Here is a 27,981-nt window from a genome sequence, read left to right as displayed (position 1 = left end):
CGGTGCATAAAGTAATTCGTTACGACGAATATAGAAGTAGGGCTTCTCGTTGCGAAGCAGCTCGGGTGTCGCAGAACCGTGATTTTCGCTTTTTCATTTTTTGTCAGGGCTCAATGTCATCGCCCGAAATAACCCCCTGTTGTTCCTAACGCGAGAAAGACGCATCGAGTTGCAAAAGCCTCCTCTTCTCTCGTGACAGTTCATTAATTAATATTCACGAAATAGCGTTGCAATTTGAACGCGGACCTTCAAAATGACAGAAACTTATTCAAAGTACTTTTTCACGGATAGATTGTGAAATCTCGTGCTTTTAGCCGGCGATGATCTTTGGAAACATCGCATATGATTTTTCACTGTAACTGATTTTTAAATAAAATCGGTGCAAGAGAAGCAATCTTTTAAAGATTTCGTCTCTATTTGATTTCCCTTTTGCCACATTGAAACTTCTTTTGCATTGGAACATATTTCCTAACTTGAGAACAAGTTCCACCAATTTTGATTCTTTTATTCGATTCTACGTAAAAGGTGTGCGATTAAACAATAAACCGTGTAAACGCGAATGTCTCGGGGCATAATTTATTTAAAATATACTGTTTTCAGAAAAGCTAACTGTGCCTACGCAAGGTACTCCCACACGTACTTGTACCTGTTCAATTTTTATGTTACTCGACTTCGTAAAGCATAACATTATTATTCTTGTTAAAGAATCTTCCATTATTATTTCTAAATGAACAATAAACGAATGTATCTCTTCTTTGAAACTAAATTTCAAGGGATTACCATTATTCAATACCAACATTTCCACTTATTCCGACATTTCAAACTTTAAAGTCTATACGAAAGGAAGATTCTTGGTAGAAAAAAAGGCGTATCTTATCCACTTGAAGTTGAAGAGCATCATAGGTGGATTCTGGTGCTTCTCGTGTTCTATCGCGAGCCCGCGTGACGTCAGAGCAAAAGCCGTAGAACGCGCGAGTTGAGGCCGATTATTTTCAAGACCGGGCTCCGTTTCCAAGCAGCCTTTAAAGCCTGACGATGTGTCTACGGTGTCACGTGACTTTCGAGACTTTCAAGGGTGCGTTACTCATGCAGCTCAAAAAGAAGTGGTTCAGGAGAGACCCAGCCGTTCCTCTCTTTCTTCCCGCGACCATTTCTTGCCAGAGAGAAGCCGATGACGCTGGATTACCGGCGTGCAAACCAGACGAGGCAGCGACTGTCACGTAAGGTGATCGAGTCATCGAGCTTGCATCGACGTCATTTTGATGAACGAGCCGAGGTGATGCGGTCCGTCGTCGTTTTTGACCTTCTTCTTCGAGGCAAAAATCCCCGTCGTATCATGGCCGAGCCGTCCTTGCTAACAGAACTTCTGCTAATAAGGAAACGTGACGTTCCCCCCGTGATCTTTCGTGTCGTTTTTCGTCTCTTTTCTTTTCTCTTTAAAATATTGCTTTGTTTATTCGTTGCTTGGTTCTATGAATAGTGTGGGCTCTTTTTGAGCTCTGGTAAATGTGGGTTTGCACATACAATTGGTTGAAAGCTTGGAATCACTATGTGTTGTAAAGAATCTATGAATTTAAAGGAATGCCAGCTTAGCCTTCTGTTAGCTTAGAAAGCTCTTTTGTCAAAAATCTTTCAAAACGAAGAAGTTTATTATGAATTTCAAATTTAAACTGTTTCCTCGAGTTAAAGCATTGTAATACAATTCTTTTACTTGGACTTAAATCATTCTGTTCTCTAAAAGCTTGTTCTCCTTGAAGAACTGAACGTGTATCTTGTATGCTTAATTTCAAAGCAATTAGAAGCTACAAACATCGGTCAATACGCGCGTCAATCGTGTTCCCAGCTTCCTAGTTGCTGAAGCTCGAGCTTCCTAGTAACGTAACGTAAGTTATAACTCCGATCTCAATCTCAAAGCTACTAAGAATTATAAATGTCTATACAACGAACAGTGCATCTCTCACTCCTCCACTTGAGACACAAATCTCTTTGCTCCTTCTTATAGACATCGCTGTGAATTTTCATTTCAAAACCAGCTGTAATCGTAAACTCCGTGCGACATGTGACGACACGTCACACGACAAAAATTGTAGTAATCCATTCAACTCCCTAAATTACGTCCAAAAAATTGATCAACATGATACAAAATCCCTTGAACCATTTAAACAAATCAATCAACAAAGATTACCACTGCAGGATTTCCAAAATTCCATGGACACAAAGATTCGAGGTGTTGGTGATGTGAATCGTAGCCATATAAATTAGCGCGTATGTGAAAGAGATTGGCCACTTAAGTGCCAGAGCAAAGTATCCGCGGCGGTTCGCGTATAAATTGCCGCCCTCGCCCACCGCCAGGACGAATTTGCATTTTCGCCGCGCGTCGAATAATTTATCTCGGCCGAGATTACTTTGTCGCGGTGGGAGAACCGCGCGTGGGACCGAAACGAAAAGAAACTCGGAGCAAAGAAGGGGGAAAAAGGGTAGGAAGGTTGTGGAGGGCGATGGAAATTATTCGAGCGATCACACGAGGAATGAAAGTCTCCGCCTCGAGGACGACTTAATCAGCTTAGGATAGAGGCTGGTCAGACTGGAACGATCAAGGTTTTTTCCTCGCGTTTCGACTTCGTCTTGGTGCCCGCTTTTATCGTTGCCGCGAACAATTGTAGTGAACACACGATGAGCGTAAACGAGGTGTATCTAAAAGTAATAAACAAGCTGTGGAGACGTTTATACATTTATGGGGAATTTTGGTGTATTGAATGCAGAAATTAAACATATGCAAAAATATGAAAAGTGAAATATTCGTTTGCTTAGATTCTAAGTACTTAGACTTTAGACTTTAAGTGTGGAAACGTAATTATATAATCTAGACTCTTTGGTTGATTTATACTAAAAATATACAAATAGTACTGAAATGCATAGATAAAATCACATTGATAATTGAAAATAGTTTTGATCGTTTTTTTATAAAATTACCCTGTTTTGTAAGTGTGGAATAGTAAATTTTGTTTTAATGTATTAATTTGTAATTGACTCGTTATTAAATATATACAAGACCAGTTTTATTAGACACATCATATATATCTATGATATATGAGGTACAGCAAGCAAGTGTAGGTTACAGTTTTTATTTTCGTTCTATCTTGATAGACAACGTTGTCGTATACTAATGAGAGAACGTAATGCAAACACGTATAATAGCGGGGGATGTAGGAAAGCGTGGCCGCAAAGAAGCTTGTTTCTTAACAGTTGATTTGACACGTAATTGATAATAGACTGGTGGAATGCTCAGATATAAAAATTCTAATACAAGAAGCGAACCACCGAAATGCTAGGCGTTTCCTGATTCCAAACTTCGTTCTTTTTTAAACGAATAAACCCTTCGACTATTTTCAACGGCACCCTACAGCGACTTTAGCTTGATACACGAGCAAATCGTCTCTGCCCGAAAAACGACGAAGGAAGAAGAAAACGAAATAATCAAGCACGAACGGCAATAGTTCGAAAAAAGATCCTTTTCTCTTTCATCCGGTGTTTGTAGCCACTAAAAACTCCTCCGTCTAAATTAACAAAGATCAAAGTATCCGGTGAAAAAGAGCAGCGGCAACGATCTACCCTCTCGCTCTGTGTGAGAAGAACCAGGAACGTACCTGTCGCGTGTAAGCGCTTCGTAGAAACATTAAAATTTACGGAAAGTACAATTGCCTTCCACAAATCTTTCGTTGTTCGTTCTAATTCCGTGTCCTAAAACCTCGTTTAGATTAGTCGAGTTACTTGAGTTCAAGCAAGTGCAACTTTCAACTTAGAACTTATCCGTTTTACAAATGTTTGTTATTTATTGGGTTTAGCAATGTGTCTGTTACTTATGCAACAGAAATTCATATTCAGATGAACAGATTCAATTGACAGGAATTTATTTAATCAAAAAATAATATAATACGCGTATCGTTCATCATTGTTTTTTCTTATTCTTTTCTCAATAATCTAATGTATGTCCTGGCTATCTTTCTAACAAGTAGAAGACTTTCTCCCATCTTTTCGTCACGCAAAGTAGTAAACATAGAAATCCTCCTGCATCGATCGTGCTAAAAAAAGCCAAGTTTTATATAGTGGAAAGAAAAAATAAATAAAATTTCGTTCCAGTAAATGAAGTTCTGCTATAACTTGAGTAATCTGAGCAGAACTTAACGATTACGCATAGTGGAGTTAGAATGGCCATTTAGACGGTTGCAGGCAGTCGCTCAGCTAATTTCTGGGGAGTTGGCGTACGCGCGAAATCGAACAGAAATACATATATCGCGCGTGCGTTGAAGTCATCTATTTTGGTGCTCGCGCGAGCATCTGTTCCTCGTTTCATCGACTTCGTCGCCACGTCGACCGATGTATGTATAAATTTTCCGCGTTTCTTTTCTCGTGCACAACAACCCGGAAGAAGACGAGGAAATGAGAATATGTCCGCGAACGCCGATGACGACGATTCGTGAACCTCGTCCGACCAGAGAACCGGGTTACGCTGCTCATTTCTCCGGTTCCACGAAGCACGCGCGTTGTTATTTAACGATCGCCAGCAGCAGTTCGTTTTTCTTTCGATCCTTCCGCGCGAGCCCGAAGAGACGCGAATTTATGCTCCCGGAATCATTACGCTTCGGCTTAATCTTCCATTTCGGTTCCTTTGAAATGTGTTTTAATTCTAGGTTGCAGGGATTCGACTGATCACTTGGTAAATTTAAAGGAAAATCGGAGAATGATACGATAATTAATATTAATGCTTGCAAATAATATGGTTAAGTTTCGGATAATTAGTGTATCATGCCAACATGTATACAGGGTGTTTTTATTATCTGGCTAGATTCACTTTGATCAGGAATAAATTGGTAGGAATTCTTGGTTTCGGAAGAAGATAGGGCAACGATATTGATACAATGATCAACATGAATCTCATGATGCTTACAATTTGCAATTGCTACGTCGGAATTTTAACGATAATTATATTGCGTACAAAGATTTTGCAGTTTGTATAATTTGAATTCTCGTGGTCTGGCTATTTCACAAACGATATCATACATATGTATGTATCTATTGTATATGCGAACGATATTCATAATAGGAAGAAAGTTTTTTCAATATCATAATGATTTCGCTGAGACAAACTTTCTCCGGCTTGGCAATAACTTCCAATAACAAGAATATCTTGACAGAAGTACAAGAGTTTTGGTATTTCCAATCTTGTCGATGGAAACATCAAAAAATTGTCCATAATATTCCCTGACACTGACAGGAACAACGAAGACTTACAAGGGCCGAGAAATATCACGACGCAGCCTTACAATGGTACTTGGTACCTCGTGTAATCACGATGGATGTAACAGCATCGTTTGCCATTACGAACCAGTTGTAACGATGGAATTGATTGGTACATCATATTCATGATGTAGGAGACCCCGTATCGCTGCTTTGTTTATCCGATACGAACACAATCGTCGATGACGAGGCCATCTTTCTATCGCGCGACTTTTATCGCTTTACGATTTTCAAATATTTACGTCTGAAATCCGTGCTGCAAAACACACCGCGTTGTGCCTTCTCCGTGTTTTTTGCAGGCAGTGAAACCTGGCAAACTCGAAGCATAAATCTCATTTCAGTTATATTGATTTTTTTTACTGATTTCTGATGAATTGTATCAGCGATTCAACTCGTAATAATAATCAATTCACGTCCTAGTATCTTTCTGTTATTTTCTTTGCGTTTCATCTTGTTCAAAACAGGTTTGCCGTACAATCTTTCTTCTTCCACTTAGATTTTGCGTTTGAAAGGTATTTTATACATCATTACAATTCTATTGTAAATAAGAAACTACCATTCCCGGAGTTATATTCTTTTCTTTTTTTACCAAGAACTTTTTATTTTTAATAACGATGATCGTTCCGATACGCTGCCGTTGCTTTGTTTGTCTTTCTAGGTTGTCTTACCCAAGTACACAAAAATTGAAATGCAACAATTGCGTCATTATATTCAGCGAATTAATGGAATGGACGCAACATACCTGTCAATAGCAATGAACACGTTAATCGAGTATTCAAATGTAAAATATACGTTAAATCCATAGACGTTAAATCACAAGAGCGTGCTGGCCAATTAATGTCAGCACGTTGAAAAGTGTCATGATCATTCGCAATGAAGCCACTGTATCTCTCTTTTATTTTCTATTTCAAACATAGTTTTTATATTTCTACTGTACATGGGCACTAAAAGGTGACAGATATCTATAAGATTATTTAAAAAACAAGTTCAAAACGAGACGACTATCAATTGGTCGAATAATGATGGCTCGAACTTATCAGACAGAAAAGAGGAAACGTTTTAACAATTTGCAACGTTAGGAGGAAATAAAGTACGTTAGAATTGGAATCAACATCGCATTGACTAATTGTGTACACTATACAACGTCGTACGTGCTGGCAGCGCTGGGTTAGGTCTGGTATCGAGCCTATCTTTTATTATCATCTGTTCGATGGTGGAGAATAACAAAGGGCTGGTGGCTTAAAGATAACGTTAAAACGTCTCAGTCGAAATTCAAGAGAAAGGCGATTAGTGCATTTCGAATCCTGTCACGTAGGCACTACTTTAATCTACTACTTTAATCTAAACTTGACCTTCTCGCCACAAAGAAGAATTCTAAATGAATGAATCGTTCTGTTAATAATTCGTCAAATATTAGTTTTCTAATTGTGTAAATTCTCTCTGTAGAATTATTATATATGTCCTTCTCTTTTAATTTATAACTGATTTAATTGATTTGATTACTCGATTGATTTAATAAATCGGATGATTGAATCAGTTACTTAATTGATTTACATTCACGAATACAAAAATTTGCTATTAATGATTTATCATAATTAGTATGCATAATATATCGGTTTAAAATTCGGACTGTTCCAGCTGCGTATATTCCCATAGTCTGACTAATACAACTGGCCTACACCAACATGCAAGTCAGCGAGAATGCATCGTTATGACTCATTATACGCTTCATGGTTAAATTAAGTTTAAGGAAATATTATTCTTCCTATTCTTGCTGTAACAATATACAACTATTCGCCTAATCTGTTTCTGACAAAGTGGGAACGTTGTAACAAAAACTTCATCTTTTCAAAGCTCATTTCATTAAAAGCCTCTCCGTATGTCTACGAATTTTATTCTTTATTTGATTTCAGAGCAACTTAGACGGGGAAAAATTCCATGCTATAATTACCAAGCTGTTCTCTGAAGATCTAAAACCGTCTTGTTTAAACTAAAATGTAAATAGTGTATACCGACGCATTTTCCGATGTAGTTTATTTTATTTTAGTAAGTATGGAAAGAACAAAGGTCTTTAAGAATCATTTTTCAATCTTAATTATTATTCGTCGAATTATAATAACGAATACAAACGTAATTGGTATTAAGAAACGAGAGGTAAACTAAATAATTAAATTTATTTGTGGGCACTTTTCTAAAAAAATTCCTCGATCAGAATTCAAATATTGTTATGACATATATATAGTATATTTTTCAAGCGTAGATTTTGATATTCCCCTCAAGTACGATTTTCTACCATATACAACGCGAACGAAGCAGAACCGGGGCCGAAGAAATATAAAAAAATATTAAGTAACGATGCCGGTAACGACAAACGATCCGACACGCTTCTTTCGTCGTTCCACTCGACTTTGCCTTCAAAATCTAAATTTAATGACGTCCTCCTTACAGGGTCGGCTATTTGTAAAGCAAGCGTAACAGTAACACCATCCGTCCCTCTATCGTAATGTATAACAAAGTATAAATGTATTAAAAAAGTCAACAAGTTCAACGTCATTTATCAGTGTCAATATTAGTCGCGAGCGGATCATTGCTGGTTGCGGATGCATGCTAAACGGAATTCTTTCGTTTAAACGTGAGAACCCTGATGTGGTTACGTTTTATGCGAAGCCTTGGTCGATTTGACATCGGACCACTGAAAATAGAGGAAAACGTATGGCCGTTTATCGGGAAATATCGATGGCGATTCCCGAAAACTGGGACGAAGGTTGCTTAGATTACAATTCAGCAAAGGAACCGAAGGACGCGGACTTTTGTCGGAAATAAAGCGGTGGTAAACAGCCCCGGCTACAATAATAATCTCGTGCGTGCACTGATGAAAAGAATTTTTCGCTGCGGAGAACCTTCACCCACTTTCCCTGACACGGCGCCTTCGATGGAAAATCGCCGTCAAGATTCTTTTGTCGTACCTTTGCACATGTTGCGGATGGTCATGATGGAATGACGTTTCTGTGAATGGTAATTGCGAAAATAGTGAAAGATAATTATATGCTTACATATTGATATTAGACAGATGAATATTGATAGAATGATTGGAAGATTCTACATGTGAAATGACTTAAAGAGCTGGTTTGCTTGGAAAAAATCTAGGTATCAAGAATAATATGAATGTGCTAAAAATTATCGGATAATAACGCCCTTTTACCATCTGTAAACTATAGATAGTAAAAGGACGTCCATTACGTAAAAATAGAAACATATCTTTGATATAGGATGAATCAAAATACATTTAAAGAGAATAAACCTACATTAATTTGTCTAATTATTAAAGTGTAATTGAAAAGATTTAAGTTATTACTTTGTTCGATTCAAATATCGTTTCTAACATAAAAAGATCATGTAAAGAATTTTTTGAAAGATTCAAGCTACTTTAATTAATTTCTAAGATATAATCTAATCAGTAAATTTCACCTCACGAATATTTTTCTCTACCTAATTATTTTAATTAATAAAATTTTCACTTGAGAAAGTCTGAATCCTCCACTGACCAGATCGATTTCACATTAACTATGTATTTTTATAAGCTCTTACTATCTCTTGTAGTAATTATCGCGCGAGGTGCGCGAAATTTCACGAATAAGTTTTTGCCTAAAATTCATAACGAGACGTAATATTAGTACTTTAAACAGAATCCGGGCCAGTTTTAACTTCCTCTATGAACATATGTATGCACTCTAGTTTTCGCTCCGGCAAATCTTGTAAGTCATGACCGCATATGTTTCATGAGGTCGTGGTTAACTAGGACGTCCCGTTTTGCGCAGCTACAACGTAACAACTGCTTAGTTTAAATAATCATCGCCGCTCTAAATTTCCCTTTCATCCGTTCCTCTTTCAAGCATCCTACGGCTATATTTTAGCTGTGCTTTATGGAATCAGCTGAAAGTTTTGAAGAAAGAGTCTCTGGAAAAAGCTTTACCTTCCCTTTACTTCGAATGAAGTAACTGACGTAAAAAAAAAAAATTATACAACCTAATAGAAATGGCAACGTATGAAGATCACAGAAAACTGGCATTAATCTGTTTCTAAACTGACACTAATTCAGTCAATCAAAGAATACAGCGAATTTATTCGACCATATCACAAACCTCCAATTTCTACAGGTGTCCCAATTATCACGGGTTCTGAGTTGAATTAAACGATTCCAAAAACGCCGTTAATGGCGTTTCCAAGCCGGCTACCGCAAAGGCCAGCGATCCACATGCTAATTTGTATTTGCCATCCGCGGTGCAAAGGCCCGCCTCGTAACGACTCTGCCGCAGCAGAATAATAAGCGTCGTTGTGCCTGTTCTTAATCATCGCCAAATATTCTCGTCGCGCAAATACCCCAGAAACCTAATGAACCTCGTCTGCGAGAGAAGGTTTCTCGACTATCCTTCTTGGTGGGTTCTTCCACGTCCGGTTCCGTGAACCGTTCTATATGCGTGTTTCGAGCAACTAATTAAGCGAACCCCATCCACGGAAATCGTTGTAGCGACAGCTGCCCGCGTGCCATTCGCAATTCCGGGTAATAGACCGGCTGTCTAGCTGCTCAGAAACAGGATGATCACGATTTTCGAGCTGGACAACGGGACGAGAGCGAGAGACGGAGAGGCTAAACGGAGAGGAACAAGACGAAAGAGTAGAAAATAAAGGAGAGACCATCGCTGGACGTGTTCCAAATCGATGAAAGGAACAGGAAAAAGCAGCACGTGCTTCCGACATCGCGGTATTTCGTGAATCGTGACTACAGAACCGCGTGTAATTTTAGATCTACCAATTGAAATTACTTTCGAGTAAGTATCGTAAATTCGCACGGTAAATGAAAATATGACCAGCTGACGTTATACAGAGCGATACTCTTGCAGTAGTAGCACGATAGTACAAAAAGGACCGAGCTCACGTGACGCTAGGCCACCTTTCAATGGCGTCTTGAGAATTGGGCCATCGCATCAGCGTTATAGACGATACGGGCTATGGAGTATCGTGGAGATACATTTGGCGGACGTAACTGTTGACGTGATTGATCGCCGTTTTATTACGTTTATACGCAAGATTGATCGTTGTTATTTTGTTATATATTTTTTGATCTCATGAGGTTCGTAATGCGATACTGGCATGGTAGGTGTTTGTGAGATACATTGATACATATATCAATTAGTTTGAGTTCGAAAGAAAAAATGGAGAAGATTATCTTCCGGATTGGTAGTTCGTTATTGATGTAACTTTTAAGTATATTTTTCATGCCAGTGTTTAAGGTGTGGAATGGTTACCTACCTGCAAATTTGTCGGAACGACAAAGGTACATGTTTATGCCTACAATAAGCGGCGTGATATGTATTTTATAAACTGTGCACTAAAATGCACAATTTGAAAATGAAATTTATAATTAGAGTATACAAGAAACGACGTGTCCATTATGTAAAAAGTTTATCAAGCTACGCAGGTACACATTATTTGTAATTTTTGTATTTAATTTCCTGTGCAAGAAAATCTTTTTAGCATTAGGCAGATACCACGAATCTTCTAAAATTATAAAATCCTTTGCTTACGACACATGAGGTTATAATTTAAAAAAAGAACGAGGAATAGAACATTTGCAATAAAAAAAAAACTTACTGTCGGTAGAATATGTAATGGGATATTTTTGCGTCACCGTCACTTTTATTATATTTCCCGTTTTTATTTGCCGTTTGCCTGTACGATGTAAACAGATATACTTTCCACAAGTTTATGGATTTCATTCTCTCAACGAACCATTCAGGAGTCTCAACAAATCAGGCAAGAAAAGCCTGGAAGCGTGTCTCGTTCCAAGAAAATACGTAAACGCATGAAAGTACAGAAAATTACCATGGTGGTCAACGCTGAATCTCGTAGAAACGCGATTGATAAATATAGGAGGTCCAAATTCTTTCTTTGAGCGGTTTCTTATACGTCATTCCAATAAAGTAGGGCACCTTTTTTTTTGTAATGCTAGATTTTTAAATAGTAAGATCCAAGTTAACGTGCGAGCGTACACGGTCCTGCTTAATGCGTTTATTTTTATGGACTGGTGAATAGACATTTTATCTTTATCTTAATCATTTTAGGAACCGTAAAAATGTCAAATACTTTTCCAATTAATGTTCTGCTTTAATGGATGTAAGAGTCTGAATTCGAAACAAACGATTTTTCTTATTTTTATGTTCGTAGTGCTGTGACGTCCGTTAATAAAATCATTTCGACGCAAAATGACTCGCTTGGCCGTGTGCCAATGAGGACAACGTTATTAGGTTATTCATTAATATAGGACGAAATTCACGGATTCGAATTTTGAACGACCATAGATGGTCCTCATTTACCGTTAAAGCTTTCAATTTTGTAGTTGATTAATTGGACCATAATGACCAAATCATTTTTCGTCCACGATTCTTCCAAGTTGAATTTCAAATTCATAAATCTTAATTTAATAAATCTCCAAGTACTAAATCATGAATGATATTCAGATCTCTGTTCATTATCTGATATATTACATTTTTATATATTCATATGCATAACATATGTAACCAACATTTTTAACTCTTTCGCAATGGTAGGTAGAATTGAAAGTGTTTCTGATAAACAGATCGAAGCATTTTATTAATATAGAAAAATACTTATGAGTGTTGAAATACTTCGTATAATTAGTCGTGGAATAAATTTCATCGCATCTACATACATACGTTTAAAAGAGTTAAAATCCATTTATTCCAAATTGATTTGTCTTTATTAATGTTTAACTTCACGATGATAGAAGTTAACTAGAACGATAGAAGCCTAATTAAGAGATTATCGGGTTAATGAGTTAAGTTACCAATGTGAATCCATACCTGTCCGTGCCATTTATCCTACTAACATTATTATTTAATCAGAATGTATCGACGTAGTCTCGTCTTACAAACCTGCGGGCCGCATACAAAGGAGGATCGAATGAAAAGAAAGGCCAGAAATCGAGGTTCCGCCGCGAAAACCGATCGTAATCGACGATCGAGCCGCTCATTAGCCCAATTCTCCAGCGAGAAATCGCCGGCCCCTCGGTTTACGCGCGGTTGTTAGCCACGAATACGAAAAATCTAGGCGACTATCTGTACGACTTCTCAGCTGGATTTCATACAACGTTGGGCACGCTGTGTTAACATGACGCTTGAAACGCCGCGATGAAATAAGTCGCGTTTAATCACTCCGTTCTCAAACAACAACGAGATCCGGGAGAGACCGTGCAAAGATTAGATTCTTTCCCTTGACTACGAGGATCGGCTCGTTTGATTAATATAATGGAAACAAGAGAGGCGTGACTCGATACTTTCCACGATCCCTGGCTGCAGTTACACGTGATCCACGGTTAATCCACGTGTATACTAATTAGCGACGGATGGATACCGTCTGACAGACCGCTTTTCATCGCACGGCTGAACGCTCGAGCGCACCTCGTTCGAACACGCGTTATTTCGAGGGGAAGGAACAGTATCGTCGCTTGTTCGCCAACTTCTTAACGTGCTTCTTGTCCATTATTTGTCTCTTTTTTCTTTTTGTTTCAGAGATATACACGTTCTGTATGTATGTATATCATGCGCTTTATTATCCTTTAATTTGGAAGGAAGGAGTAAGAGGAGGAAAGGAAGGATTGGCTTTAGGGGTTTGATTTCGTTTGACTGTATTCGACGGAGTGTTATACGCAATTGGATAGGATGAATCATTTTGTTGTTGTTACGAGAGCTGATTTTATAGTGTTTGTGTTATTTTTCGTGAATTAGGTTAAAAATGACGTAGTTCAGCGATTTTGGTGGATGTATTATTATACATAATTTTAGAAAAAGTTTTTCAAAAATTTACTGGAGAAGATTTAACTAATTTAAACAATTTTTACGTATTTTACATGTTTTATCGAAGAGTAAAAATTTTGCCAAAATTTGCCAAAAGAGATCAAGAAATTTGTTGCTGATTATATCTTAGAAAAAGCTTAAACAACGTCCATGTCTTAGCTTTTTTTACGTAAGTCTTGGTTACATGATGAAATTTCGGATACCATGCAAAGTGCTTTTCGATGTAATCCCGTTATCTCTTAATAGTTCGTCTATTATAGTGTGGTAAACTTTGCGTAATGATATCAAGTTTAATAATAACATCAATCTAATAATAATTTTTCATTCATTCAACGAAGCCATCTTTTTTCTACTCGATGCTTAGCAGCTTCTTTAATAAAATTTGAGAAGCTTTCCAGTGATCAGAATTTAGACTCGAAGATCTCGACTTTCTTTCCTACTATTTACGCCTACATTTCTCACAGAAGAATTATAGATACGTTGAAATACTAGATGAATTCATAGAAGCTTGAACGTTTGCCAGCTTGTTAAGTTTTTCAAGAAATATTCCTCGATTGCAAATGCGCGACTTGTCTCCTATTTCAAAGTCCGAATAAGTTAGTATCGAGGAAAGTTATTGGAGAGATATCGTGCGTACTTTATCGGATATTCCTTTGATTTCTGCCCTCGTTGCATCAGTGTAATATGATTTAAATAGAATTGAAATATAAATTTACATTCATGCTGAATCAAGACTAACATTTATTTAAACGTTTATTTATTTGACAACTGTTGGCAGAATTTCTATAGGAATAATTCTTTAGTACTTTAAAAAGATTACTCATCGATTATTTCGTACAAAAGAGTAAGTTTAGAAATTTACAATGACGAACAATGAATTGTGACGTTTACGATATCTTTGTAATATAGTAGTTAGGGCAGTTCGTTTCAAACAAAAATTTTTCTAAAATAGTTTTATTTATGGGACAGTACTATATGACTTGTGCAGAGACGACATTGATCAACTTTATAAGTTAAAAAGTATAGAAGAGTGACGATCACTTTTACTTGAAAAATATTGTTTTTTAAATTTACCTTACAATTTACCATTATTTACATCACGTTACGATGAATGAATTATGAAAGTAAGTAATTTGTTTCTTGACAACTGAATATTAATCGTGTATTTGTATAATGAAATTAAATACCGAATAAAAGGTACAATCGGTCAGTTTGATTTCTGAAAGGCTCGCATCGAAACCAGCAGTCGTAAAGGCATACTGTCGTGCTACCGCGTTTACCAACTTACCGCCTCCGCCCAGCACCAAAGTTCGCTCCATTCGCACAACTAAATGGTACTAAATAACCGTCTAACTGGCGTTATATCGCCGTCAGTGTATCCGGACGCACATCGATCGAAATTGATTTAAATAAACGCGGTAACGAGACAGAGTAGAGAATTTATGCCGACGCTATGGTGCACGGCCTACTAATTCCTCCAGGTTTAAAATCCCTCGACCCCGTTTCCGCATAAATCTCGTGGGACAGTGTGTTATTTAGCAGGCAGCTGGTCGTTCGACAGTCTATCCAGGCGTAAATTGGCGGCGTTGCGCCACCGTACCGCTGAAAAATCGCCTCGGTCATTAATCATCGCACGGCGACGTACGCCTCATTATTATTCCCGCATTAGAGCTCTTGAAATTGAAGAAAGACCTGGAATTACTCGCTGGCACCAAGGACGTTAATGACCACGGAACGCGAGTTGTTAGTCCTTTCCCCGGTATCGTTCTACACCTGACTCAATGCTACCACGCGACACGCTCCCATGGCAGGTTGCGTGTCAACTTCGTTTTACCTCGAACATGATACCGTGTCCGGTACCCGCGATACGCGTCCGGATGGAGGATACGAAAGGAGGCTCTGTTTTGTCTGCTCCACTTTTAGGTTAGGGCCACGATTTTCAACTGGTGTACCGTATCAATTGTTTAAACATACAATACTTGAATGCCCTCTTCCGAATATATTTTTTGATGTAATTTTAGTATTTTAGTAATTAGTTTATATATTCTTTCATTATTATATTAAAGACTAATGGCGTCTCATAATTACGTGCAATGTTCAAGATTGAATTTTAAGATATCGAACTTTATGTAACTCAGATAACTCTACCTTGCTTCATACAACATGCGCAGCTAATTATGGAAAGGAAGAGGTTTCTTGGGAAAGGAGTACTTCGAAGTCTAGAAAGTGTAAAATTGGCAGCGAAAAATTCCTTGGGTGTGAATGTAGGACGATGATAGGGAGGCTGATATGGGAGAAGGAAAGTAAAACGAGGAAGTAAGGTTTCGTGATCTCAGTTCCTGACTTTTTATTTTTGTTTTCACGCAGTCTAAAGATTCGTATCAAGAATTTAAGAAGTTGCTGCTGCCGTAAAGTTGCACCGTGCGTGAACAAGGTATGGTTGAAGATTTATGACATTGATTATTTCGAAGTTCTTTTTATAAATACCATAATTAATGGCTTTTAAGAGTTACGTTTACATGTCCAGATATTAATATACTTTATCGGGCCTATATAGTTATGTAGCATATGAATATATACATTGATGAAGTGATAGTACTTACAGTTAATACATCTCATTTCACGTGCATGATAATTTTGCACCTGCTCGTTATACCATGGCCACATATCAATCTTTGCCAAACTTTGATTTTGTGTACGATATTTTATGATTAACCACTTGACGGTCATCGAAATAATTCTCTTGGTCTAACAAAAAGTTCTCAAGATATCCCAATCTTTTTGTCAATATTTTTTTCACACTTATTGCTTTAATTCCAGGTGGTGTTAGTGATAAATGGACAAAAAAGCAACGGAAATTCGAAAAGAAGCGTAAAAATATCATTTTTCAAAAGGAAACGAAAAGATATTCACCAAGTATTACAATACCAAAACTTTGGTATAAATTAAGAATAATAAATATATGTAATAATCTTCTTTCTGCCCGAATAAAAATAAAGTCGAAAATTATCAAAAATATTTAAATGTTTTTAGTAATTGTGAAGCCAATAGATTTGATATCAGTCTACGGGTAGCCGTAACGTTAAACTCCTGCATTCTGCTAGATTTCTGCGAATTCTCATAAGACGAAAAATGGCGTATGATCAAAAAATTTCATAAAAGGATAGAAAAAAGCCGCGAAAGAAAGCTTGTAACGAGTGACACGTGGGCAAAGCGAATCGAATCGCGACGCCAGGCGCGATAGTAACTTATTAAGGAGCAGCTTGATGCGTCCGGACATGTTAATACTTACCATAATGGGCCCTTTGTCGCAGCGCCTGCCAACAATGCATTCGTTATTGCACACTCGCACGTCTATGCGTTCTTGCAGTTGCGTTTGCACTCGCGGCAGCCCGGTACTGTTCTTACGGCGTCATTAGCGAGTCATTGTTTCATCGCGCTGTTTATTTGCCTGCTACTGCCGCGCCAGTGCACCCCGAGAACCTATTTTTAAACAATCTACGGCAATTCGCACGGAAACGGTCTGTTATTTGTAAACGATTAGCCGTTTCGTTGGAACAATGTAATTTTACAGTGCGTTTTGTTAGCAGAATAAAATTACGTGCTACGGAAGCTTTCCCGAATCTAGACATCTGGTACAGGCGCCGATTTTTATTTGATCCTCCTTTAGCTTTATTTAAAATATAAATGATAATTTATAGGTATAAAATTGTGAATAAAGTGTAATTTAGTTAGAAAAATAAAACTGTAATTTGAACTTTTATTATGTCAAAAGATGTGATTTTACTCGTAACTGTAACATAACAATTAATGTAACTTATTTAGTAGTATTACTTCAAATGAGAGACATTATAAGTGTTCTACAATAATATATAATTTAGAAACTTCATGTTCAAGCACTTCGGTATCCATGTTTTTCAAATCTAATTTTATCATTCGTCGTTTCGTTGCATTTTATTGGTAATTATTTCCCTGACACTAACTTATAGATATATTCATAGCAATTATTACCAATTTTATAAATTCCTCGATAATTGTTATAAACGATATTCATGAAATAATATATCGTAAAGTATATAAGAGAAAGTAAACATGCAGGATGATTTTCATAATTATAATTGGTAATACAAAATCGAAACTCGTTACATTTCTTTACCTCTCCGCGATCGATGAATTGCAAATGAAACGGTTCATCCAAGGCCGTCGAACAATGAGATCTTGAAATTTATACTCTAATATTATGGAGGTACGTAGCTGAGGGAAAAACAAAAACGAAACAGGGAGACCTTTGTTTCCGAGGCCGCGGATATTAGTAAAAATCTCACGTACACCAGACTGCCATCGAAAACATTCGCATACGTCCGCTTCGGTGGTCCATGGACCACCCTCTCTTTTGACTTGACGATTTTTCTTATTTAAAAGGGTATTGTAAATCTACACTTGGGTTGATTCTCTTATTTTCATCTTTCGAAGCCTTGGTCCGTTTTTTCGAAGGGATGCGTGACGAATGTGCTTTGACCACACGCGACATTTCTTTGAAACCGAATTTGTCCATGTGATAGACATTATATACGAAACATAAATGTCAACATAAATCTGATATCATCAATATTTTTATCATTTTGTTAGTATTGCTTGTGACTATCATAGTAGTTCAGTGTTTGTAACATTATTAATATAATTACTTGCCATGTTACTGTCTTAAATGTATATTGCTTATGAAAGCAAATGTTGAATTGAAATTCTAAATTTAAAATTTGTATTTCCAAGTTTTAATTTCCAAACAAACAATTTCAAATTCAAAATCTCAAATCTAAACTTTACCAGATAAACAATTTCAAATCCAATTTTTCAAATTTAAAATTTTCGATTTCAATTTTTTAGTTAAAAATTTCAAGTCTATATTCCTTCTTTCATGTTCGAAAAAATTACATACAAGTTTGATCAACTCCTAAGTACTAAAATAATTTGTTATAACATCTGCTATCTTAAATACGTATGCTTCTCAAAATATAACTGCAACGACTGCTTCGCAAAGTTACTGGAATAAAATGAGTAAACAAAACTCATCTATCCAACATAATAATTATGAGGATTACAGAGATCCACTTCATAAAAATCCGTGCTAACCGGTCATTTTGAGTTATTTCTACCGCAAAGTGCTGATCCCTCTCGAGCTAACGACGCTGTTTGCCTCGAGCCTCAAAAGTTGACACTCTCTCTTTGAAACATCACCCCTTTTCGGGCAGCCAGAGGACGTGACCACGCTTTTCGCTATACGTGACCGCTTGAAAATGAAAAATGGTGGACTACATTCAGAGTGAAAAGAACCACATGGCTCCGAAAGCGAGAGGAAACGAGAAAGGGGATGCTCGAATTTCGTGAAACTTTTTTCGACCCATAATCTGTCCTGATCTGGACAACAGCTGACAACTTTCTATGCGTCGTGCGAGGAGATTCTCGAGAGTAAAGACTCGAAAGAGGCTTTCCTAAGAGATCGTGTCGATTATCATGGTGAATTATGCATGGTAAATTGAAAGTAAATTGGAGCTGTCAAAAATAACGAGCGGTCACCCCCGCAAGAATTGCTTTTCATTTTAATTACATATTTTGGAGCACTTCCAATTCAGAAAGCGTGCTTAAACGTCGAAGATTTAGATTTTATCAATGACAGATTCTATTTTGTACCCTTAGACTGTTGTAGGATGCGTTTTACATAGATGAGTCAATGTGGTTGTAAATGATTCATTCCATTTTATTTCTTTCCTTTGCTGGGGTGAATAATGATTGAAGATGGATATTGTTATTCCTCTATGACTGTAATTATTCTTGGAACCCGAAGGTAGGCAGAAATAAAAGATATCTTACTATATTCCTTTTCTTTTGGTTATTTCACGTGTTAAGATGAATGTACGAGGAAGCGATATTATAAACAAAATATTTTCAATTTTTACTTATTATTATTATTAGCGTTGTAATATTCAGTTAGGTTTTGTAAACAATATTATAGCTAAATATTGAAAAATGAGCTTAACTTACCCTCGTACATCTGCGCATATTGTGGAAAACCAGCCGCTCTCAGCCATTTGCAAGCTTCTTGTGCTTCGATCTCTACAACAAAAGAAATCACATGTACATTAGGAAAGTTAATTTATTTCTTCACAATTATCCCACACATTATTAGGTATAAACTATAGAAATTCAAGTTAGTTTTCAAAGTTCTCAATTTTATTTCATTATTTAATTTTAAAAAAGCAAAAGATCTTCAACACATCAAATGTCAAAAGAGTAATCACAAATTATAGATGCAAGAAATCTCCGAAATATATCGAATATGAAAAAATAATTCAAAATTATTGGAATCTGTCAAGTTTGAACATAATTGTACCATAATTATATCCCGTGCCGATCTCTCAAAGGCACAGTCCCATTAAATGAGGAAACAGCGATTTTCTCCTTCGCTCGACAAAATTAAAGGATCACCAGTCAACGAACAGCAGAATCATTATCGAAGACAACCAGGCTCGTGCGATAAACTCGTTTTCAGCAAAGTGTGCGAAAGAAAAAAGGGCCGGGATCCGCATTTACATGAACAAACATTCTGATCATTAGCGGGGCAGGATTCCTCTGCTTGCAGCGCACGACCCTGCTCGTTTGGTGGATGAAGGCCTCGTCAGAAAAAGCGGCGACCACGACGAAAACGGTGCTCTTCATTATGCGAGACGAGATACCTTGGCTGACAGCGTGACGTGAAAAACTCGCGAGAACGCGAGTGTGTCGCAGCGCGGAAGGAATGCATCGCGATGAAACTCACGAGACAAGGGAAAACGGACGTCCCGAAGGAGGGAATTACTAAAACGAGGCAGGAATTTATTCGCGACCGACAGGAATGAGATCGATCTGTATGCTGGAATTCCGAGTATTGATGTCAACCGTTCTGGAGTCGTTGTCGATTTCGAAGGGTTTTGTTCTTGAGGATGATGTCCGTCAGAAGGGAAATTTACTCTTTCGTTACGAAGAATTTATATATATAAAGAATCTTTTAGCTTGTCATGCTTTAACAGGGTATTTTATTAATGTAAATAAGAAAAGAATGTTAAACGATATTAATTAAACAACATTGTAAGTTTTAAATTACATAGTTTTTACTTAAAACTAGAGGCTTGAAAGTTTCAACTTAGATTTGAGAATATGGAATTTTGAATTATAGAATTTAAATTTAAAGCTTTGTATGAATGCTTAAATTTTTAAATAGAATCGTATTAGGTTGTCCCAAAAGTGTCTTTCGCTATCTGCACGCATCTGCTTTATCCAGTAATGTTTATATAAACATGAAACCTAAGCTGTCAAATGTAAATAGAACAATGTAATAGGACAAAATGCGGCATACATAATTCAACAAAATAATACAAAACAGGAAATGTCGCACATCTATTATTTCTTTACAAAACGAGAGAAACTTTAAGGACAATAATAGATGATTTTTGGAACGCTCAGCGCATAGATCACAGAAAGGTTAATATACTATACTCGTGTTGCAATGCAGCTTCTTCTCGCTCGTTTCTAGAAACCGATAAGAAACGATACGTTACTCTTCCACTGTTTCCAGGTTGTCAATCAGAAAAGTTATCTGAGCAAGCTGCGTATCTAATCTTCTGAGATGCCAAATGGGTTATGAATGGGCATAGTTCAGTAACACTTGTTCCTTATCATAAAAACGTGTGATCGTCGACGTTCTTGGAACTAGATCTCTCGTTCTTTCATCATTCTTTTTCATTCACGAGGTACTGTTTTTGATGAGATAAACGCGACATATTTTTCTATATCTATTCGATTAAATTCGCATGAAAAAAATTGAGATCAGTACATAATGCATAACATAACATAAGCATCAAGCGATTATGAAACCAATCCCAAATATTTACATTTCCATAGCAGGCTGTAGTGTATTCAACGGTTCAATAAGAAACACAACAAAAGCTTCAATTTCAAAATAATACCTCAATAAATAACATATAAGAAATATTTCATTACTTGACCACAAAAATTAATGAAAATAATACATGGAACAAATTTCAGCAAAACATTTTTTTAATAGAAATATTTGTAAAAGACACGCATCAAATTAATGAAAACAGATACAGTCAAAGTATCCGCTAGAAAAATCCTAGATAAAACAAAATATCTTATGATAATGAATATACCTAATCTGATCAAAAAGCGACATAACTTCAAAATCTCTACATAAGTTCAATTGCAATAACCTCTCTTTAGACCCGGTGGACTTGCGTGTAAGATTTGCATACCGATAACAAGGAAACAGGAAGAAGGAAAATGGAGAATATCCTGCAACTCTTCTGAAATTACTACACGGGTCAGCGTGACATATCATTTTTCAGCAGCAGTTCTTTTTCTGCGTATGGTTAATTGGCCAGGAGGCAGTCGCGAAAGTCCCACGTGGGATCCACGAGAAACCACAAACGAGAACAGGGATAACCGACGATGGTACGAGCGAAAGTTGCGAAAAGGACATAGACGATCGATGGTATAAAGAAGAAAGCAAGGGGGTAGGGGGAAAACTTGGTGTCGAGGCTAGCACGTTTCTGTCTTTGAGGGAGTCCTCGACCACCCGTAGCGACGGAAAAGAGAATTCATATCTGTGATACCGATGCGATCGCGCATTGCCACGCGATAAAACGTAGATAGCTATCACTATAAAGAAAGAGAGAGAGAGAAAGAGAGAGAGAGAAAGAGAGAGAGAGAAAGAGAGAGAGAGAGAGAAAGAGAGAGAGAGAGAGAGAGAGAGAGAGTGATGGAGAGAGAGGGGGAGAGGGAGAGAGTGGTTAACATCTTTATTTTCTGACCGCTACGTTGTCGAGCTTCTCGACCGTGGCGCACGACATCACGCGCTACATCGTGGATCATGATCTGTTCTACAATGTACGTTCTCGTGAATTAACCCTACTACATTCTTCTGGTTATTTCCCATCCCATTACATTTTTCTAACGATAAAAGATGTCCCAAATTTAAGAAAAGTGCTAATAAAAGTACAAAATTGAAGTCCATACAAGAAAATATGATAACGCTATTATTACTAATTTTCCGATTTCAGTGTTATTTGATGACTCAAAAGAAATATTTCAATATGAGGCAGCTGAAAAATATCTTGATAGATTCGAAGGTGAAAAGCTTTCGAAAATAGTTGATAAATACACAATGTTTTCTAGGAAACGAATAATGCTAGTTTAATTGTTGTGTTAATTTAATTTAATTAATATTGCGGCATAATTAACGTCATTAATATTTCCCAAGATAGTGACAAAAACGTATATTTAATCCTCAAATCAAATGAAAATGTAATTAGTTGACGACATATTGAATCTTAAAATTGTCATATAAAAGATGGGAGATGTAATTTATCATGTTTTCCATCTACAGTCTATTGAAAAACATACAAGGACCACAGCAAAATTAATTAGTCCATTTACTGCAAAACTGTTCATAGAATCAAAAGGACCGCGATGAATTCCAATTCGAATTCGATCTCGTCTCTGTGGCCAAACTAGTGAAATTCGATAAATGGGCGTAATAGAGGATATAGTACATGCAACCTCCTTCAAGGACGTTTAATCGAGCCTTTCACTCTTGGTGTGTCGATGGAAGTTTATTAATTAGCAGAACAGAACGGCGTGGCGCTCGCGTCGCTTTTCATTAGGTCGATCGATCACGGAACCGATATGCGTTGTTGTGCGAACGTGCTGGAAGAAACGTATTTCTGTTAGTTTTATGGGGATGGGCTTGTTCTTAAGGGGCGCGAAGGGTAAGCGACGGGTTAAGAGTCTTTTCTTAGTCTTCGGTGTGTTTGTAGTGTGCGTAGTGAAGCCTTTGCGAAAGTTGCAAGGTGGATAATACGAGAATATTTTTGAACAAGAAATAATCCGTAGACAAATTCCTATCGATAATCCATGGAAAATTTTACATTTTAATTTTTTCGAATTCTTGTGTGGTAGAAAAAGATTGCAATCGCTTTATCTCACGAACGAAAAAATGAGCGTGGATATAAATGACTCAGTTTACCCATAAATATTTCCCTGTTTTTTGTAGTTTTAAAGAAGCGTTCTTTCATTTTCAAAGCCACCACAATTAAAAAGTTCAGTCGGAAATAAAGCGCAAACCATACCATTACCCGACTTTAAACTATTCAGGGATGAATTTAGTAAGACCAGAGGAAGATAATCATTTTTTACTTTTGTAAAAAAGGTTATACATATAGATTTAGACTGGCCATTGGATGGAAGAGAAACTGAAGAGTATTTATTCACAGAGATGTACATTGTATTCTTTAGAATCATGCTTGAATTAAAGAAAAACTAAATATATACGCATATGTGCAAATATTCCTCCTATTAAGGTTAATGTTTGAATAAAATTTGATAAACGATTCCTTTCCATGATCCCTGGTAATGGCAGTTTTTAACGAGCATACCGTGAGTAGAGACATTTTCTGTTATCTTAAAGTCTGCCATGGGATAATTGTTATCGCATACTGAATTTTTTACTCAATGAAGCGCGCTCCGAACTTCTTTATTCATCATGTAAACGAAAAGGCGTGCTTCGAAAGTGCAATTAAAGTTCAAATGATCGTACGTTCCTTTCACAAACAACGAACTAACTGATTCTTTTCTAAACTTGCAAGAAAACCCAATAGGAATCGCGTCAAACGTAATTCATATCTGGCATGGATTTTCGTAAAATCATTTACAAGCCCATCCCCATAAAACTAACAGAAAAATCACGCACTAATTATAGAAATACAACTGAATCATCGTCGACGTTATTGGTCTGTAAAGTTGCAAATACCAAGACTATTACATAATTAAAATAAATGCTACAAAGTTCGTATTATTGTTTCTCAAAATTTAAATTGTTCGTTTTAGCAAAAATAATTTAGCAAAAATTTCATAGCTACCGAGATTCGTGCATCTTCTCAAACATCATCGATTGTGCGAAGCAATTAATCGAATATGCCATTAAACAAGATCGACCAAATCGAGTTTCATGCTTAATAGCAGAAGTGACGCGATATTCGCGCGTTTGAAGGCCGATTTAATGATTCATCGTCCAGCATGACGCGTCTTGGAAAGGCGGATGACACGGAAATCCAGCTCGTCGAAATAATACGGCTTTGCGGTAGGTCGCTGCCTGAGACTTCCAGCTATGTTCTGAATAAAGCGGCACGTAGGTGTGTCACTTCATGCGGAATAAAAGACCGTGGAGTACGGTACCGTAGCCGTGTAGGTACACGACCCTTTCGTAAGGAGATTTGCTTTTACGCAATTCAGGCGACAGCGGCCAGACGCCACAATCCAGAAACCGGCAAAGCGGCTGCGCCTTCCGAACGAATCGCCGTCGTAACGCGGGCAACCGGATCGAGCATCGAGACCGAACTCCTTCTAAATAGTTCTTGAAAATATTTATTAATTAAATTACACTAAAACGTTCTGTTCGAAAATTTCCACGTAACTAATGATATTATTAAGGATCAATATTGTTGCTTATTTGTTAAATTCTTCTCCGATGCGCTCTCACGTTCCAAAGCAATATAGGTGAAACATATGTCAAACAAACTAACATTTCTTAATAACACCTTAATCTTTGCTTTCTATGTGCTTACTGATTAACTATAACGTTTTGGACTTTCTTATCCTTCCGTATACAACAAAATACACGGAAAAATCGGTGTACAAAAGAATAAGCTGTTACGCTAAATTAAAGAGACCTCAATCCATCACGTCAGGTATCTTGGCAATATCTCGAATTTGTGATCGTATTTAGCCGAACGTCAACAAACTTGATTAAACATTCGAACGTCGATGGTACAAAAATTTCTTTCGAGTGTCTTATATCGAAGAGCGCAATAAACCGTAGCTGAGAGAAATTCTGTATCGTATTCGTTTCAATCGAAGACCAAGATATTGTTTCGAAGATGCTCTCCCTGCCCGTCTTCTCTATGAAAGTAATATCACTGTGAAACTACACGCAAAGGAATGCCTGTTTCTCTAGTATCCTCTCGAGCTTTATTTAATTCTACTTTCCCCTTGCAACGTGGAGTACATCCCGTAACTGTTGATATCGAAAAAAATGATGTTTTTCCAGAGCTTGCGAGAGCGAATCAAGGAGAAGCATCATCGCGGGTCGTGAAAATGAAGGCGTAGAAACGAGTAGAAAAATCTTGGATAAACTTATTCAAATTGCTTTAAAATTTGAAACCTAACTTTTGTGTTTAATGATAAAAATTCTTCGATCATTGACAGTTCTATGTAATTGAAGATTATTGCATTAAGCTGAAAGGATATTGAAATTCATATTATATTAGGATATACATACAGTGACTCCTCTTATTCATATTCGGACACTATAGTATTCTATCCATTGCTACTCTGTATATTTGACCATGATTTAATTAACGTATTTTTTGTTTTTTATTACGATAAAGCATATTTTTTCTTGGTGATAACGCAAATTTTATTTATTTACACTAAATAATTTGTGGCATAACAAATAATACATTAGGAAATGTATTATTCATACGTCGCAAAAATGTTCGGACATTTAATTGTTTAGAATGATTTTACATAAAAAATACATGTATATTATATGAATTTTTTAAATGTCAATATCTTGTTGAATAGCTTTTTTGTTTTATTACATGTTGTAATCGATTTGGCATGTTTGTTATAATTTTTTGCAAATAATTTTGCGTGGTACATTTCCATTCTTCTAATAATCTTTGTTTTAGTTCATCCTTTCACTTAATTAGTGTTTGCGGAATCTTCTTGTCCAGATAGTCACATAAGTTTTCAATTGGATTTAAATCCAGTGATTGCGGTGCTTTATGTAACACACGAGGGCAATTATACAGGGTGGTTGGTAATTAGTGGTACAAGCGGAAAGGGGATGATTCTACGCGAAAAAAGAAGTCGAAAATATAGAATAAAAATTTTTCGTTTGAGGCTTTGTTTTCGAGAAAATCGACTTTGAATTTTCTCTCGGTACGCGTGCACTTTATCACGTCTCGTTATAACGGATCTCACTGTAGATTTAAAAAAAAATTAAAAGAAAAATTTTTATTCTATATTTTCGACTTCTTTTTTCGCACAGAATCACCCCCTTACCACCAGTTACCAACCACCCTGTATAACAGATATTCTTTAACTATCCTGGCTTTATATTCCGGTTCATTATCATGATAAAAAAGGTGCGTTTTCAATATCTACTGCAGTTACATCTTTTTTTAGATTTTGTTCTAAAATGTCTAAATACCTGTTTTTATCCATAATTGCATCTATAAAAACCAATTTTCCAACTTCTTTCGACGAAATACAACCCCAAACCATGACACTTCCACCTTCGTGTTTAATTGCCGGACTTAAATTTCTAAAATTAAGCTCTTGACTCCTTTTACGCGGCACTATTTTTCGTCCATCAGGTCCAAGTAAACTGAATTTACTTTCATCGGCAAAAACATCATTCCACCAAGGTTGTCCTTCGTTAATAAATTATTTGGTAAATACTAATCTTTTCTTACGATTTACCTCATTTACATACGGCTTTCTACGCGCTACTCTGCCGTTATATTCACATTCTTTTAAATACTCGACGTGTCGTATCTGGATGAACTTTCTTCTCTGACTCTTCAAATAATTCAGCACTTAACTTAGGAGTATTTAAGTCAGGATTTTTTATTTTCCTCCTAATATTCCGTTTATCTCGATCGTTAAGTATCTTTGGTCGTCTCTTTTGAAGAATTTACTCTATCCGATCCTCACGATTGTACCTTTTTATGTCTGCCACGATACTCTTGCTTAATTTTAAGAGAGAGACGATTTCTCGATAAATATTTTCCTTTTTCACGGTTGAAAATGTCTAATCGTCGCACGTCAAAATAAGTATTTATTATATAGTATAGAAGTATGCTCTACATCTTGCTCAACACACATGTATGTTTGCGAACAGTATTAAAGCTGTAGAAGTGTAACCAACAAATATGAATGAATAAATGTTCGAATATTTATGCGACGTACGAATAATATATTTCCTAACATATTATAGCGTATTATATGTTATACCATAAATATTTTTATTCCAAGCAAACAAAGTTTGCATTATCGTCAAGAAAAATACATGCTTTGTTAGAACACAAAACAAAAGACACGTTAATTTAATTATGATCAAATATACAGAGTAGTAATCGATAGAATACTATAGTGTCCGATTATTAATAAGAGTCATTGTATAGCATAATTAAGAATAATCTACGAAAAAAATACACCTATCAGGCTTGTTTCAAATTCCCCAAACCATTGAAGTTCAAGACATATAAATTTGTACAACTTCGACATTAAATATTAAATTTCTCAAAAAATAGACTACTGATATGCGACACTAAATTGTGCAATGTATATTTCAAATTAAAAGTTCGATATCATGATACAATACAATAAATTAATGAAAATCTTATCTATTAAAACTTCCATTTTTCTTGCCCACGAACTTCTTGTAATGAAAAGCGTGATATTGCGAATTGAAATGAAAATTCTTGATATGATCGTCTTAAGACCGTGGACAATCACGAATTACGCGACACAATTTCGAGAAAAAGCTTGACGTTTGCCCTTCGATTCTCGATCTGTCGCATAAAACGCGCGATATTCTTGCCCGTGACTCTTCCATCGAACGTGCTGCAGCTTTTAATGCCCGACCTACTTCGATTCTGACGTCAAAAGTCGGCCGTAAACACCATTGCTT

General features: G+C 36.6%; 1 protein-coding gene across 4 annotated transcripts in view; it reads right to left on the bottom strand.

The window, feature by feature from the left end:
- The window catches only part of cv-c (RhoGTPase activating protein), a 350,270-nt gene that overhangs the window by 58,687 nt on the left and 263,602 nt on the right, over positions 1-27,981 (bottom strand). For all 4 annotated transcript variants that reach the window (XM_069119364.1, XM_069119365.1, XM_069119368.1 and 1 more), the window contains one exon: positions 19,212-19,283. In XM_069119364.1, coding sequence (XP_068975465.1) covers positions 19,212-19,283 — 72 coding nt within the window. The remainder of the gene's footprint in view (positions 1-19,211; positions 19,284-27,981) is intronic.

The sequence above is a fragment of the Bombus flavifrons genome, chromosome 8, assembly GCF_040668555.2.
Source record: "Bombus flavifrons isolate JBK064 chromosome 8, iyBomFlav1_principal, whole genome shotgun sequence".
NCBI classification, from domain to species: Eukaryota; Metazoa; Arthropoda; class Insecta; order Hymenoptera; family Apidae; genus Bombus; species Bombus flavifrons.
Note: the sequence above shows the minus strand (reverse complement) of the source record. Positions and strands in the feature narration are given on the sequence as shown.